Source organism: Melanotaenia boesemani, chromosome 21 (genome assembly GCF_017639745.1).
Source record: "Melanotaenia boesemani isolate fMelBoe1 chromosome 21, fMelBoe1.pri, whole genome shotgun sequence".
Taxonomy (NCBI): domain Eukaryota; kingdom Metazoa; phylum Chordata; class Actinopteri; order Atheriniformes; family Melanotaeniidae; genus Melanotaenia; species Melanotaenia boesemani.
In genome coordinates this window covers 14,489,733-14,506,963 of record NC_055702.1, presented here as the reverse complement: position 1 = coordinate 14,506,963, position 17,231 = coordinate 14,489,733, and the positions used below count along the sequence as shown (strand labels likewise).

At 37.6% G+C, this 17,231-nt stretch overlaps 1 protein-coding gene across 4 annotated transcripts in view; it reads left to right on the top strand.

The window, feature by feature from the left end:
* LOC121632725 (protocadherin-15-like) overlaps positions 1-17,231 on the top strand; it is a 210,851-nt gene that overhangs the window by 104,888 nt on the left and 88,732 nt on the right. For all 4 annotated transcript variants that reach the window (XM_041974432.1, XM_041974433.1, XM_041974431.1 and 1 more), the window contains 4 exons: positions 1,398-1,499; positions 10,128-10,260; positions 12,000-12,079; positions 12,940-13,033. In XM_041974432.1, coding sequence (XP_041830366.1) covers positions 1,398-1,499; positions 10,128-10,260; positions 12,000-12,079; positions 12,940-13,033 — 409 coding nt within the window. The remainder of the gene's footprint in view (positions 1-1,397; positions 1,500-10,127; positions 10,261-11,999; positions 12,080-12,939; positions 13,034-17,231) is intronic.

The window sequence follows — 17,231 nt, the reverse complement described above, 5'->3', positions numbered from 1 at the left end:
AGCTGAGTGGGAAACTGTCTGTGCTAAACAACTTCTCCCTCCAGAATGAACACAGCACCAGTCCTTTATTTCCCAGTGTTGGGTAGCTTGCATTGCGATTGGCTGGATGGAGAGCCAACCAGAAGGATAGAGGCAAAGGCATGACTGGGAGACGAGCCCCAGGTGTCAGCAATGAGTGGTTTCCGTAACAGTAGCCATAAGAAAACCTAATCAGTGAGGCTAACTGGAAGTGATGCAGCCATCATGCCGAGAATGAGGTCAGCTGACTACCTGAATATACTGAATGAGCAGATTATTCCATTAATGGAATAACCTGCATTAAAAAATAAAAAAATGAATCAATAAATAGAAATCACTGAAATTGCAGAGCAACATATGCTGCCTGCGGGACATTTTCCAGCCACACCCATACATTTTCAAGCAAGACAATGCAAAACCACATCCTGCAGATATTACAAATGCATGACGGAGGAAGATGATGGTGCGAATACTCGGCTGGTCTGCCTGCAGTCCAGCAGTCCAGTGATGATGCACTGCTGCACTCCCTAATATATGTTTGTAGGAAGAAAGAGGCATAATAGTTTAACACTGCACTGCTTGGTATCCTCAACTCTAAAATGCCCTTGAAGTGTTTTGTGAAGTAATGGCAACATCATAGTGGATGCATCTCAACAATTACACTGAAGTTGATGGTCACTGTGGTGTTTTTTTTTTATTATTTTTCCATAGCTTCTTCACTTTTCCCAATTTGGCATTGTACATTGCAGACCCTCAAAATTTTGCTTTGTGAATCATTAAATTTAAAACCAAAAGTGAATTAGGTATTTACAAATATGTTAGCATATATTTTTATTTCTCTTTGCACAGTAAACTTTAACAACTCATTTTATTTGCTCTCCAAGATTTAAAAAAAAAATAAAATAAAAAAAAAAAAAACGAAAAAAAAAAAAAATGACAGTTTGGGACTGGCTTTGATTTGTCTTTGAAAATAATTTTTTTTAACATTAGACTTTAAAAACCGAAAAAGGGTTGTCACAGTAAGTGTTTATCTTGTTTCAAAATTTGATGCCCTCAGTTAAAAAAAGCAAGTCGTGTAAAATGATGTAAGTAAGCACTGGAATAATATATACTGACTGTTAAATAACAATAGTTTACTACAATAACCTCTTTGATGCTTTTACAGACTGATTTTTATGAAATCTATTGGAAAGGTTTATATGCTGTAATGTTTTAAAAAAAAAACTAAAACTGCCACTATGTGTCTAAAACATATGGTGACACACACAGAGGAGGAGACAGTGATGCAAAACTGCACTTTGGAAATTGCTGTGTTGTTTGCAACGTGTTGCAAATAGTTGGACAGGCTCCTTAATGATCATTGTTGTGTTGCTATCAAGCACTGGGGTCATAACGGTGGCACCAGGTGTTGAGCTCATGGTGGGAAGAAGCTACGCTCTGACTGTAGAAGCCATGGACAATGGGCCTGTACTTCACAGAAGGTAAGGGTTTCTCTCTGTCTGCTTCAGTTTTTTGTGTCTGTCTGGAGCTGTGGTGTGAAAGGTCATCAGATTTCCACAACTTTCACACTTATTGTCAGACCCCTTCTCATCACCGTCTGCTGCTACAATCCTTTCTTTTTTTTTTTTTTTTTATATTCCTTGAATTATAGCTTTAAAAAAACTGTCTGAATAGGAGAGAGGAAAATGGATTGTGAGAATAAAAAAGCCAGACAGGATAAAAGTTCATAAAAGGGTGAATTGAGTACCAGATATCACTTTTCTGAACAGAGAGAAAATTATACCTTGCAAGACAAAAAAAAAAATGATAATTTGAGCAAATACTTGCATCTAAATAAATGCTGCAGAGTGTGAAAGATCAAATGTAATGCACTGTGGCCTGGTGTATTCTGAATTCTGAGATTTGAGTTGATAGAGGGACATTCTTTTTATTTTGTCATTTCTTCCATGCCTCCTTATTTCTGCCTAATTTCTAAATTAATGCAGTAGCTGCACCGGCAGATAGTTTGATTTCCTGAGTGCTTTGTTCCGCACAATGTCTTGACTCAAGAAACTTAAGAGGACAGGACTCAGAGTTGTACTGTTGCCGCAGAGTGCAGTCTAGCCAATAGCTTTTTATGGAACTATTCTTATTTTCCAGATAGTTTATTTTTTCTCTTTCTCTTGTAAATAATAAAATTACAGGTCCAACAAAAGGAAAGATAAAAACAATACTATATGAAACTTTTGCATTAGTAATATCAAAAGCCATGCAAATAATGCAAACTAATTAACAGCTCATTGTTTTCTGATTCTGAATGAGAAACTGGGTATAGTTCATTCTTTTGCGCTGAGGAATAGGTTAACAAAAAGATAAATTAACGCTGCAGTGTCCTTAGGATGAGACAAATTTGCAGAGTTGTTGCACTAACAAGCACAAAACAAGAGAAATAATTATTTAGAGACACGCAGGAGCATTCGATTTTTTTTTTTTTTTTTTGTTGTTGTTTTTAACTGAGATGGTGTTAGGGGATGTCGGGGTTTTTTTCTTCTTTTTTTAAACCACATCCCATAAGACAGTGGCTTAAGAAGATGTTGTCAAAGGCAATTATTTTTTCTGCATTGATATAAACTGAGCAGGGCAATGGGGAATATTTCCTCCTCAATCTGTGATTGAAATGCACTCAAGAATATCACTGAACAGTCAGGTTTTTAATTGGAGCTGTCACTGATGGAAATTCCTTTTCTTTTCCATATCTTGACAAAATCTAATTTTATCTTTTTTCTTGGCCCATGAGGAAAAGTTTGCATGTGGAGACGGGAAATTAAAATTTTGCATGCAATGGGGCTTGTTCATCAACACTTCCTCCTGTAAATACAGCAAACAATAATACATTACTACTAGTATTCTGCATGACGCAATATTGATATAAAACTTGTAAAAAGTCAACACCTGAGGCGAATCTGCTATATTTATTCTTTTAAATAGGCAATAAGCAGAAATTCATAATTTCTAGACTGAAGGATTTAAAAAATCGCTATGTGAAGAGCTGGAGGTGTAATTTCATCTAGAGCAGTGGTCGGCAACTGACAGCCTGCCCGCAGCTATAATAATATTTGGCCCATTTATATGCATTAAAAGAACAGCATGGTCCCTTTAAGAAAGGTCAAGCTGGAGAATCCTGTTTCTGCTTCACCACTGCTGTGCAAAGTGAAGGAAGCTAAGCCTGAATCTAGCTGCAGCTTCACCCAGGAGAAATCACCTCTTGTCCTCTACCTTCCTCCCTCGGTTTGGAGGCGGAAGCAGGAAATTTTAATAGGTGTTTCTGTTTGGCGTTTCCCTCATTAGTGGAGGCAAAGAACCAGAGCAGCATTGTTACTAAGCCATCAAAGAAATATTGCGTCAGGATCAAAAAAACCAGACGGAAAGACGAGGAAAATAACTTTTGTTGTTGTTGTAGGCATAGTTTAGTTCACCTGGTAAAGAAGCTACCCCAGGCTCAATCCCAACATCTCCCTGGCCCATTTTCTCATCTACTTGCTGATCAATAAAATACACTAGAGCCCACACAATGTTAAAAATATAAGAAAGCAAAAAACACTTATGAATGGAACACACTTGCATAAAAACCTCGTGTTTTGTATGCTATATACAATATCATATATATATATATATATATATATATGTCATTCAGTTGGTCAGAAAAAATTTGGCACCAAAATCACCAAAAAGGTGATATTTTTTTGCTCAGTTTGTGTGCACTTTGAACATTAACTCACACATGAGGAAACTTGGGGGTGGGGGAAGAGGTAGAGCAAGATGTGGTTCATGACATACTTTGTTTTGGTCTGCAGGCCGTGCACAACAGCAGGAAACAGGAAAATATTTCTTCAGTATTTCGGTGGTGAACTTTGGTGGATGCATAACACAGAATAATGTATTTGTGCCATATGACAGGGTTTTACTGGAGTTACTTAGCTGAAAAGTAATTTAATACCACTAAGGCATGTAAATCTGCTCAGCTGGTCTAATTATAAGCTTGGGAAATGATTTAAGAATGCATCTGTCAAAGTTGAAGTTGACACTTATGTGAGTTTTGCTTGCTCTTTACATTTCTAGCCTTCGCACCTGAAAATGGAAGAGGTGGAAATTGCAGCAATCATAAAGTATCTACATTTCCTACCAAACAGCCAGTTTTAAAGCTTACATTTTTCACCCTCAGTCTATATTTTTGAATGTCAACCAGCTGACCTAAAGGAGCCCTTATGATGCTCATTTAGGGGGTTCATAATTTAATTAGTGAGTCTATTAAAACTGGCTTAGGTTCATTTAATCTATACAAGCTGCAGTTTTTCTGTCCAACTATATGCCTCAGCATGTTTTATCCTCCTTGTGTAAAAGGCTCAGTTGTTGCTCTTACCTCTTTGTTTTGTCTTTGAGAAGTTTATGTTGTTCTGATTGGTTTAAAATAGTAGCACAGATGCAGAAATACTTATAATGTCGACAATACTAGCAACTTGGCACGTATTATGTAGATATTGTTCATGGCACATTGAGGTTAACTTGGGTTAACATTTTTTTCTACTGAATTTATCCAGTTAAACCAGGCATCTTGTGTGTGAAACAGAAATAACCATGGCTTTAGTTCATCACTTAAAAGTACTTAATAAACATGAGTTAAATAGCTTGGAATGGGTCATTATAACCTAACAAATTTTGTCAGTCATAGAAATGAGACCTCTCACTTCTTCAGCTTTAGGTTTTTGCACTGTAGCTGCCAAATCAATAACATGTGAACCACTGCAGATTGAGGTGGTTCCAGTGATTGGTTCACATATTGTCTCCAGATTTCCCCAGACCCCCTGTTTATCTCAGCTGAAAACACAACTGGCATGACAAATCAATATATTTCTCTGCTGGCTGTGTTGTTGAAACTATTGGCCAGAACCCACAATGAGCTACGTTCTCTTTCTGGTGGAAATCAACAAAACTTTCGAGATGTCATCCTTCTTCTTTTCTTTGTAAGTATTACATCAAATGAGATGTTAAGAGTCATTAGAATGCTTTGGATACATATTTTATTCAGATTAGATTTTGCATGCCTCAGATAGAAGTAATCCTGAACACTGACAATGCAGTGGTGGGGAATGCTGGTTCTCAAGGGCTGCATTCCTGCACGTATTCCATGTGTCCCTGCTCTAACACACTTGATTCAAATCAAATGGATCAAACAGCCAATCAAGTTCTGCACAATGATTCATTAATTTGAATCAGGTGTGTTGGAGCAGGGACACATGGAAAACTTGCAGGACAAGCGCCAAGGGTCCCCACCACTGCTGAGGTGTTTTATTTATATGTTTAAACAGGAGAGTAAAAGAGAGCATCCTCAAGAGAGAAATAAAGAAAAATAGCATATTCCAAAATCTGCTTTTGTTATATTAGTCCAAGAATGCAGACAGACCATCTGTCAAAAAGACTGTAAAACTATGGGATGCACCATTTGAGAGGAATGTTTTAAACCACTTAACTCTGTTACATACTTTATGGGATGATTCACTATGAAGAAACAATGTTCATTTGTAAATGTAGTTAGTTATTTGGTTCCAGCAGCAGCATATCCCAAAACATGTTGTTTGTTACCTTTTCTGTTGTTGTACTTACAGAAAATGTCAAAGATGATAGAGTTAAATAGGCATAGTATTTTTACACAGGGGATAACTGAAAAAAATCCATTCATAACAAAAGGAAACATGAAAGAGCCTGAAATATCCAATATTACACATGACCTGGACTGAAAATCAGGTCATGTGGAGTGATGGATCCTCCACCCTAAACCCAGAATGCAGGTATTTGAAATAGTTTTGGATCACCTAGACCAGGGATAAAAAAAATAAACAAAAGGCAGCCGTCTTTCAAAGAACAGCTTTGGGATAATTACCTGAGGAAACTATTCCCGAGGACTCTGTTGTGGCTTGCCATGTTTTCAGATTTCAGATTCCAACAAAAGCCTTAGCTGTTTCATATGTTGAGGAGACCCACTTCAATTGAGTCGGTTGTGTTGAAGTAGGGAATCAACTAAAATCTGCAGGTCAGTGGCCCTTAAAGACCAGATTTGAAGAAACTTGAACTTAAGCATAGCATAAATCCATTTTCTTTCCAAGTTCTTGAAACCATTCTCTAGAAACAATAGACTAATCGGGCAGCCATTTTTGCGCCATCTTGCAGTTACAGTGGTGGCAAGTCCTGATTGACTCGTATCTGGCGACATGGACAACAGCATAGATGTCTGGACTGACAATGTTAGACAGTGGTCCACTTTTACTTATAGGGGCATATTATCTAGAGATTTCAGTTATTCTGTTTTTCATGTTAGTTTGACATCAGAGCATTGATGTAAACTATGATTCATCTACAGAAACTGATTTATATAACTGATAATCCATATTGGACTATAAAACACTAATCTGGTTATAATAAGTTATCAAAGGTTGGTAAAGGATTAGTTTTAAACTTTTGCAAAGACTGTCAATTTTCCATTTTGTCAGTTGTTTGGCATAGTTTTGTTAGAACGAGCTTAGGCTGCTGGACACGTTTACATGTACGTGATTTGTTTCTTTTACTGACTGAATGAGTTTTGTTCTGGTCAAAATGTTGTCCAGATGAGAGCAAATACTGTTACATTTCACAATATCTTTCAAATTAAACATTAACTCTCAGCAACACTGCAACTCTTTGTCTTTTAGTCTGTTAACATGAACTAGCATAACAAATGTTACCCATTGCACCAAGTTAAGCTGGTTGGTAAATTGATGGCCAAAATTAACCATGTTTTTGCTGTTGGGAATAAAATCCAGTGTTTCCTCTGCTATGACAGCATGCATTTTCTCCTTTGCTCTCTGTATGTCCGCTGTTTCTCCCTGATGAACACACCGTGATTGTCAGACAGCTTTAGCCAGTGCACCCCTGAAGACAGCGACAGTCTTCAGGAAGTAAAGCTCTGTGTTCTTCGCATTCACTTTTTTTCCACAATTAAAGTTTTCCACTGGTGTTCGAATGGCCAAGAGATGCAAAAGTTCTTCCAAATGTCCATGACATTAAAAAAATAGCCTGATTCTCATTTGTTTTGCTCTGACATGCACAGAAATGCCACCTGAGCAATGGGGGAAGGTCTATTTGTGGTGTTTGTCCAGATTAGTCTATATCAATCGGTGACTTATTTTTGCAGTTATCTGGCTTGGATCAACAGAAAAAAATATTCAGGCTCCTTTACAATGAAGGACAAATGGTTTTGAATGAAGAAATGCAAGCAAAAATAGGCCAAAAACTCAATGGAAACTGACTGAATAATCTCCAGTTGATTGGGTTTCATCCATTATTCTGTCAGATTTAAATCAATAAAACACTGGCTGTCACTCTCAGTGGCTGCTCCCATTTCTTTCATCCTTTATGTTTATGTTTTTGTTTATTTTTTATTGTTCCTGAACACTTAAAAAGATTTCATGGGCTATGCTTGATGTTGTTTTGGCATCTTAACTCAATGATCCAATTTGAGATAAGTTAATGTGCTTCCTTTTCCTCTGCCGAAGCTCTTGTTATTCCCCAAGAAGGAACACAGATTAAATCCCTGAAGTTTGTCACAATTAATGTTCAGGATGAGCACAACTTAATATCAAAACTGGATATTACTGGATAATATTAATATCATGTTATCATCATTTTCCTGTCATGACGCTGGACAGGACACGTAAAAAAAGAAATTATCATGTTAATAAAGCATTATAAGTCACCAATATTTATCCAATACTTGCATTTTAATTCATGAAATTAGTGGCACATTCATTTTCTTCCTTTTTCAACAATTTTATTTAATCTGTCTTATTAATATGGTGCCAATTTATACAAAATGTTTCAGGGCACTTAATAGGAAAAGAAAACCCCTTAATTAAATGGTCCAAGTCAGTCAAAATCATTACAATCCAATTAAGTTATGGAATACAAAATATGTAAGTTTGGTTTGGGAATTATAGTTGGAATATCATTATTAGAATTTCCCTTACCAAATGGCCATTTATGTCACAGACATTATAATATCTGTACACTGGTGTCGATTCTCAGTCATCCAGGTCATGATAGTCCTGAGAGATAATATAAAGGCAACAGGCTTTCTTTGTTTTGGTTTTTGAAGATGTTTCACCTCTCATCTGAAAAGAGTTCTTCTGTTCTTCAGAGTTATAGCTTCTAAAGAACTGAAGGGTCCTTCAGTTCTTTAGAAGTTCTTTAGAGGAATTAAAAGTTTCTTCAAGAACTAAGAACAAGAAATCCAGTCGCCTTTATTAAGTCTCTTGGGAAAGTCAGTTTATACTTGACTGGTCCTCATGAAAGAGTTCAAGCAGTCTAGTACTGTACAGTTCAGGGTAGTTGTCAGAGTCAGTGTCATGAACTTCATAATGTAGTTTATGCAACTATACCACAACAATGAGATTTGATGGGATTTTGTGTAGTTTTTTTTTTTTTTTTTTTTTTTTTTTTGCACACTCACTTTTATCATAATCTGCACTGTTGGCCAAATGTCTCACAGATTGTTAAACAAATAATAAGAATCACAGGTTTTCCCTTTTGTATCAATGGAGGACTTTGCAAACTGTCTTGTTACTTTCAGTTTGACAAGCCAACTGAATCCTTCCTTTATTGGACAAGGACACACATTCATTCAGTGCTAAAAATGGGTCGAGAAAGTCTGACAGCCTCTAAGGGATAAGATGTCAATCTGTTTTCAATGTGTCATACGTTTAGAGTAGGGCTGTCAAATTATTACAATTTTTAATCATATTAATCACAGCTTACAAATTAATTATTCACGATTAATCACCATTCGCTACTATCCCTGAAATATGCCGGTTTTCACTGTAATGTATCAACATAAAGAGCAAGCCGACGCTTAGAAATATTTAGTGTTAACTCGCCTTAACCTGGGTTTTTTTTTCACATTTTTTACATGAGATGATCACTTTAGTTGTAATAATCAGTTCTATTTAACATAAATCGAAACGTTAAAAAAATATATACGTCTCATTTGTGCCCCTATTTTCTTGGTCAGTGCCCCCACCTGGCGCACCATCAAAATTATTTTAGACCCACCCCTGCATAGCTGAAGTATACCACCTGTTAATTATTTTGTTAGAAAAGGGTCCTGTGACATAATTCCAAGTTTTAGTGTGAATACCTCCCACAGCTACGTTGTATCTTTCAATGTACATATTACGTGATGAAAGTAATCAAGTCTTTTAGGTAGACAAACAGTTACAATGACAGGCTTTAAAATGCTGGAACTAAACGTCTGTTTAGTCTGTGCTGATTTGAAAAGGGTGTTTTTATAAAATCTGTGAATAGAGCTTATTGAGCTAGAACTTTTCCTTTAAGGAATAGTAAACACTGTAATTATATTTTCAGTTCATTTGTGCACAAACCACAGTGAAGGCAGGTGTTTACAGAATTCCTCAGATTATGACGTTAACTCCTGAACTACACAGTGAAACTGCTGTTTATTCTAGGAGCATTGTAGAACATGGTTACTATAATAATCATCTTTGACGAGGCAAACAGGATGGTCGTTAAACTTGATGCAAAAATCCAGCTGTTAAAAATTGCATTCACCAAGTTATAATAACTTCATGATTGTCTGCTTGAATGAATCTCTGAAACGACAGAATAAGTTTGTCAAGATCCTCAATAGAAACCTTAAGATCTGCAAAAGGAGTTTTGTAAAAGCCCAGCAGCAAAGTACCATCCAGTGTCTTTGTCACTCACATTGTTGTTGAATTTAAGCTCTTATTGATTAGCTAAACACAGCATGAAGACCAAGAAAACAAACACTGGGCAAGCACACGATAACTTAAATTGTTGGCCATTCTCTTTCTTTGATGGCTTTCTCCCCTCACTCCTTATGTACTTCTTCATAACTCTTCTTATCCTCCTCCTCTCTTCCCATCCCTTCTGTAACATTCCTCCTCTACTATTGTTTATCAGCATCTCTGTTACAAGCCATTTCTTTGTCTGTGTGCTCTCTTTGTCTGTCCTTGTTGGTTCACCTTATTTTCCTTTGTCTTTTCACCTTCTTTCCCTCTCCGTAGGTCATCCATTACTACAGTCTATATTGAAGTTTTGCCCCCAAACAACCAGAGCCCTCCCCATTTTCCACAGCAACAATACAACCTGGAGATCAGTGAAGCAATGAGGACTGGTGCCACACTGCTTAATCTGCAGGTACACACAATTCTCTCTCTCACACACACAAACACGCTACATACCAGTGATTATAAATCTTTTTTTTTTTTTTTTTTTTTTTTTTGGCTCACTCTTTACATCTTCTTAAAGATGATGGACATTAACTCCTCATCTCCACTAACCATTAAGTATGAAATATATAAAATGCCAAATCTATAGCAAATCTTTTAGAGTAAATGTATTAGTTGAAGATGTTTTAGTTGCTTTTCCATTACTTCTGTTACAGTATAAACTATTCACCATTTCAACAACAGTGTTTACAACCTGCTAAAACTGTTTATACAATGATTTTTTTTTACTTTCTTTGAGCAGTTTTAATTCTTATACCATTGCCTTGGGGTTCCCAGTAGCGTTTATTTATTAAGTTTGCTAATCAATTAAAGTGTTGCATTGATTTAATGTGTTCTTTCTCACCCTTATTTTAAATGAACTTAGCTGTTCATTCTTCCTACCCCGTCTAACTTAATGGGGATTTACAAAGGTACAACAATCCCTGCCTGGAATCAACCCTGGTCGATACATTTTTAGTAATGATTGTTTCCTCATATCCCTAGGTTTGCATGAATATTAGCTTCTTACTCTGCAAGGAACGAACATCCTCAACTCAAGGATGTTAAATGATGGACAGAGGTTCCCTCAAATAAACTTCAGGTCATTGAGGACTTTCATTTGACTTCTCTAACAGCTCTTTCAAAGAGCGATTTATTCGCTTCGGGAAACTAACTTGATGCATGACCCACTTTCTCTTGAAATTAATTTTACCAATAGAGTTCTTGATATTTTCATTTAGACTGTGCCAGCAAAAGTCAGAGTTAATTGTTCCGTCAATGATGGCAAGCCATCTTGACCTATTTGCAGCAAATCAGGCCTAAACAGTTGCACTACCGCCACCATGTTTCTCAGTGGGAGTAACATCTTTATGTTACACTTCTTATTTATACTAAGAAGTTATTTCACAAAATGTCCACAAAATGTGATTAGAAATGCTTTGTGTTTTGTGTATATAATCCTTAGCAAACTGCACATTTGCAGGAATGTTCTCTTTGAAAAACAGTTGATTTCTCCTGATGGTGGATGCAAAAGTTATTAGGCAGGCTAACAGTGGCCTGTAGTTGTTAAGAAGTTACCCAGAGATCTCTTCTTACTATGTAGGCTATTGCTCACCTTGAGCTTTGTTAGGGGACCACTCCTGTAGTAACAAGTATATTCATTTGTGTCTAATCTTAATTTGGACAGGAGTTACATGGCACAATCTTCAAGGCTGTGTTTGACCACATACTATGAAAAATCATGACTATCTCAAGATGATTTTTTTATTTTATTTTATTTTATTTATTATTTTTAACTGGATCATCAAAATCAGTTGCATTGTTCCGTCACTTTTGCAGAAAGGTAAAATGAACCATTCCTATCTCATATTCTGTGAGTTGTTGCTGTCAGTGTTGGCGCCTTTTATGTGAGACATTACAGGCCCACTCTTCTAGCTCTAGGTGCAGCAGGTTTTGAGTAGGCTTAAATTCTGCTTGGGGCTGGGGACTACGGAATAGTATGACATGCTGAATGCCAAACAAACACTCTTCTGTTGGACATGATAGGTAGATATTGTATGGGATATTTGACCAGTGTTTAAAAAGGAATGGAGATAATAAAAAGGCCTTAAGTATGTGTGACAGTGTTCTTTCACAGTGGTTCCGTTTTTTGGGGGGTTTTTTTTGTAGGCAGTGGATCGAGAGAGGGACCCCATAACTTACAAAATCCACAGCGGAGACATCAATGGAAATTTTGCACTGCAGCAGAAGTAAGTGTGTCCATTCACATATTATTCATGTTTGCTCAAAACTGCAGTACTTGTTTTAGAAACTGAAGATAGACACATTTTTAAACTCAGTTAAAAGTGGTTGACATTGTGCTACAGTAATGCTAATAATAGGCAAATAATTCTAACAACTGTGATCTAAGAATGAGATGGCTATCATGAAGATATATCTCAACAAAGGTGCTCTGATGAGGATTATTGCTCTTATTTGCTTTTATTTATTTTTTTAATAATGTTGAGTTCTTTTTGGTTAAGCCTGCAAGATGTAATGTTGGTCATCCATAACTCTAGCGTTGATATCAAGCTGATGCTTGCTATCACCTGTGCGCCTATGCATGAAATCTGCACGGTAACTTTTGGCTTATAATAATAATATTAATAATTAATATTTTAATTAATAATCATTTTAATTTATGATTTAATTTTTATTCTGTTGTGACTTTTGCTATTTGTTGCTATACAGATCAACTTGCCTTGCCTTGCCTTACATGAAACTGAGATGGGACAGTTTTCAATTGATTCCTGTACTAAATGTGTTTGCACTAAAATATCTACTTAAAAAAAAAAGAAGAAATTTCTAAAAATATGGGTGCAAAGATCGGTCAGTTATTGATGAGACACATGTGTAGAAACTCATCATAAAAATCAAATTGATGGTATTAAAAAACAAAGTACACCAAATCAGATTATAATTTTCTGTTTTGTTTTTTGTTTTTTTTTTGTTTGGTTGGTTTTTCTTCGTTTTTGTTTTTGTACAATGGTTTACTATCCTGCTGTTATCTTTTTTTTTTTAAAGTTTATGCCTTGAGTGTTAACTATGACTGCATGTGCTCTCTCTACAGTTTGGGGTATTTGGTTCTGGAGAATCCTCTGGACAGGGAATCCCTGGATTATTATACCCTGGTTGTTACAGCCTCAGACGGACACCCAAATGGAGTAAGAAACTCAGCTGCACCACACAGATAGTTACTGGCTCTCTTTACTGGAGCTGTCTTACATCCCCCCGCTGGAATTTAACTGAGCAGCAGCTGGCAGCAATTCTTAATCCCTCACAGAGAAATACCACAAACAGCAGCTGTTGTATTATCAGAAAATAATTATTTGTTTTGGACTTGCTTAAGATATGCTATATATTCAATAAATAGATAAGTAGGATTAATTCAAATCACCCCTATGATGATGAAAAAACAAGGACTAAGGTTTCCCTTGCCCGGACGTGGGTCACTGGGGCCCCCCTCTGGAGCCAGGCCTGGAGGTGGGGCACGGAGGCGAGCGCCTGGTGGCCGGGCCTTTGTCCATGGGGCCCCGGTTGGGCTCAGCCTTAAAGGGTGACATGGACCTCTCCTCCCGTGGGCTCACCACCTGCAAAAGGGGCCATAGGGGTCGGGTGCATTGCGAGCTGGGCAGCTGCCAGAGGCAGGGACCCTGGCGGTCTGATCCTCGGCTGCAAAAGCTAGTTCTAGGGATGTGGAATGTCACCTCTCTGGCAGTGGAGGAGTTCACGTATCTCGGGGTCTTGTTTACGAGTGAGGGAAGGATGGAGCGGGAGATCCCACCGGAAAGAGGCCCCGGGGAAGACCCAGGACATGCTGAACGGACTACATCTCTCAGCTGGCCTGGGAAATCCTCGGGATCCCTCCGGATGAGCTGGTGAATGTGGCCGGGGAGAGGGAAGTCTGGGTTTCCCTGCTTAGGCAGCTGCCCCCGCAACCCGACTCCGGATAAGCGGCAGAGATGGATGGATAGCTGGATGGAGGATTAATTCATTAGGCTTCAGATCATTCATTTTCCACTTTATTCTATTCAGGGTTGCAGGGGCACGTCAGAAAAAATCACTGTTACCACCTGCATTGAGCTAAACTTTTTCCACTAGCAGTACTTATGTTATTAACTGTTAAAAGAAGTGTCAGCACAAAAAGGAACAGCACTTAAATTGTCTTTATTTATTCATTTTCTACTCTTGATTGCGCTGTTCATGAATAAATTATATGGTTATAAACAGACAGTTTACAGCAATTACAAAGCATCAGTTTTATTTTTAAAGAAAAAATGTGACAAAGTTGTATTTTCCAAGAACTTTATTATTAATTTAAACAATTAAATCTTTTTTTATGACCCTCTTTCTTTAGCTTTAATAGAGGTTTGGTACTTACATAGGCTAAACTGCCTCGCCATTACCAAAACATTTATCAGGGACATTGTTCAGAAGAATTAAATATTAATAGTTCATCCCATATAATATTGTGTTGGGTTGCAGGTTTGCTTTAGTTAGTCATTAGCATCACTTCTCTCAGCTTGTACACATGTTGTTTATGATGGTTTGATTCACTTGAACTCCAGTTTTTTTTACAGTTTAACATGGTTCATTAATTTTATGGATGGCAGCTTTTTCTTTATATCGTGGCTGGATGTACTCAATTTTATTGCCATATCAGTGCTTTTTTCTGACCGATTAACTGCACATTGACCTGCTACAGATCATCAGTATTTCCTTTTCCGGAAAGTTTGTATCTTGCTGTGTTTGCGTTTCATAAGTGCCCAATATTTCTTATGTTTAAGGTTGAGATAACAAGCTAGTATTCTGTTGGGGCACACTAATAACAACATATGAACTGCACAACATTAATTTCTTTGCAGTACCTTCACATTATGAATTCTGTGATTGTTTCATGTCTAAACAAAGAGATTGCACATAAATTCATCAATCCTCTGTGCGAGAGATGGACTACTTTGTGCGCTAGAGCAGGTCTTAGGGTACGACTGACAGCTTTAGCAGCATTTTTAGCTCATGGGATAAGTCTTTTCCTTCTCAGTGAATGTTGGGGCATATCTCTATGAAGAGCCTCTATTTCTGAGTAAATTGTAGCACCAAAAACACTACATTTTCTTGGTAACAGTAAAAATCAGTCCTGTCAGGAACAGCTGGCTAGCTCGAGAATTGTTAAGCTAATGTGACATTTCTTGTCTTGTCGGCTGCTTTCTCAGTTTTCCATTTAGTCGGCAGAAGTCAGGGTCACTCTGAGACCTAATGTTAATACATTGCCCCTATAAAATTGAAAAGCTATCTTTAATATTTGTATTTGATAATATGTTTTAGACATTAGTTATTAAGCGCTGCTCAGTGTTCTGTCGTTTAACACATTTCTAATGAATTACCATTAAAAGGTGCAATCTGACAATCTGATATAGAGTAAATACTCGCTGCTTGGAGTTGTCTGTTATACCGTATAATGTTAATATTTCTGTGAGATTGTTTCTGCTGACTTGAGCCAACTTTTTGTTCATCTGTTAGTGGCTTTAGGGAAGCTAAACATTTGGATCTCTTTCTGAGACTGACTTCTTAATCAAAAATCTACTGTAATTTCTGGAGTATAAGGCGCTACTCTTTTCACATTCTTTGAACCCTGCGGCTAATTTATTTATTTTTACGGGCTAACGAGTTTCATGCCACTAAAACATTTAGCCTTATCACATCAGACCAATGAACTTACCAGTCACAGATCACAGTGGACCAATGAAATTGTTCGCATTAAATCAAACACACTCACACTAAATTCTTCAGATTGGTCATTTTGCGCTTCGTGTGCACACCCTTATCATGGAAAACACACAGAGACATGAATATGATGCAGCTTTTAAGCTAAAAGCAATCAATCTGGCTGTCAAAAACGGAAATAGAGCTGCTGCGCTTAAGTTTGGCATCAATAAATTGTTGGTGAGACGTTGGAGAGAGCAGCATGAAGAACTGACTCAGTGCAAAAAGACGACAAAAGCTTTGAGAGGTAATAAAAGCAGATGGCCCGAGCTTGAAATTTTCTTGAGGACTGGGTGAAGACACAGAGAGCAGACAGTCGAGGTGTTTCCACTGTGTAGATTCGACTGAAGGCCAAAACAATCGCCACTAAAAAGAAGATTGAAGATTTTAGAGGTGGACCACCATGGTGTCTCAGATTTATGAGACGAAAAGGTCTGTCCATCAGGGCACAGACGACTCTGTGTCAGCAGTCTCCCCCAACTATGTGGAAAAAGTTACAAACTTCTGCAAATTCACTCAAACAAAAATAGCCATGAAGTCCCTCGGACCAGATGACATCATAAATATGGATGAAGTACCTTTAAAATTTGACCTGCCTCCCACTGGCTCTGTTAACAAGAAAGGTGAATCGTCTATCACGCAGAAAACAACTGGCCATGAGAGAACGAATTTCATTTGTGTTCTGAGCTGCACAGCATCCAGACAAAAGCTTCCACCGGTGGTGATTTTTAAGCGGATGACAATGACAAAAGAAAAACTCCTGAAAGGAATTGTCCTGAAAGTTAAGAAGAAAGGGTGGATGATAGAAAGTCTAATGAAGGAATAGCTGACGGAGTGCTACAGTAAGCGACCAGGAGGAGTTTTTCACAGAAAAAAAGAATTGCTCATTTTGGACAGCATGAAGGCCCATGTAACAGATTCTGTGAAAGCAGCCATCAAGAGGACAAACTCAATCCCAGTTGTGAATCCTGGGAGCACAACAAAGTATTTGAGGCCACTTGACATTAGTGTGAATCGTGCATTTTAAGTGGAACTCCGTGTTGAGAGGGACGCGTGGATGACTACCGGCGAAAAATGATTTACCAAAACTGGCCGCATGCAAGAGCAACTTTTGCTTAAGTCTGCCGACAGCATGGAGCTGTGTCAAAAAAATCCATGAGCACCAGTGGGTTTCGAAAGTCTGGACTTCAGCGTGATGAAGTGGATGGCATAAGCTCAACAGTGTGTGATGAAGTAATTCTGATAATTACGGTATACAGTCGCTCATGAAAAGACAATCAATGAAAAGACTCTTAAAAAAGAAGTCTGGTCTGTCTGTCTATAGCTACCAGTGGTCCTTGAGGGCCACTGCCCCAAAGGTTTTAGTTGTTTTCCTGCTTCAACACACCTGATTCAATAAAGCAAATCTTGTTCTCAGGTTCTGCACATGCTTGTTCATGAACCAATAAACTTGGTATGGTGAGTACAAACAAGGAAACAGGTAAAACCTACAGGTCAGTGGCCCCCAGGGACTGGAGTTAAAGAACCCTTTAACCCTCTAAGACCTGACCCATGCAAAAATAGTAAAAAAAAGTCAATTTTTTTTAATAATAGGTCTTT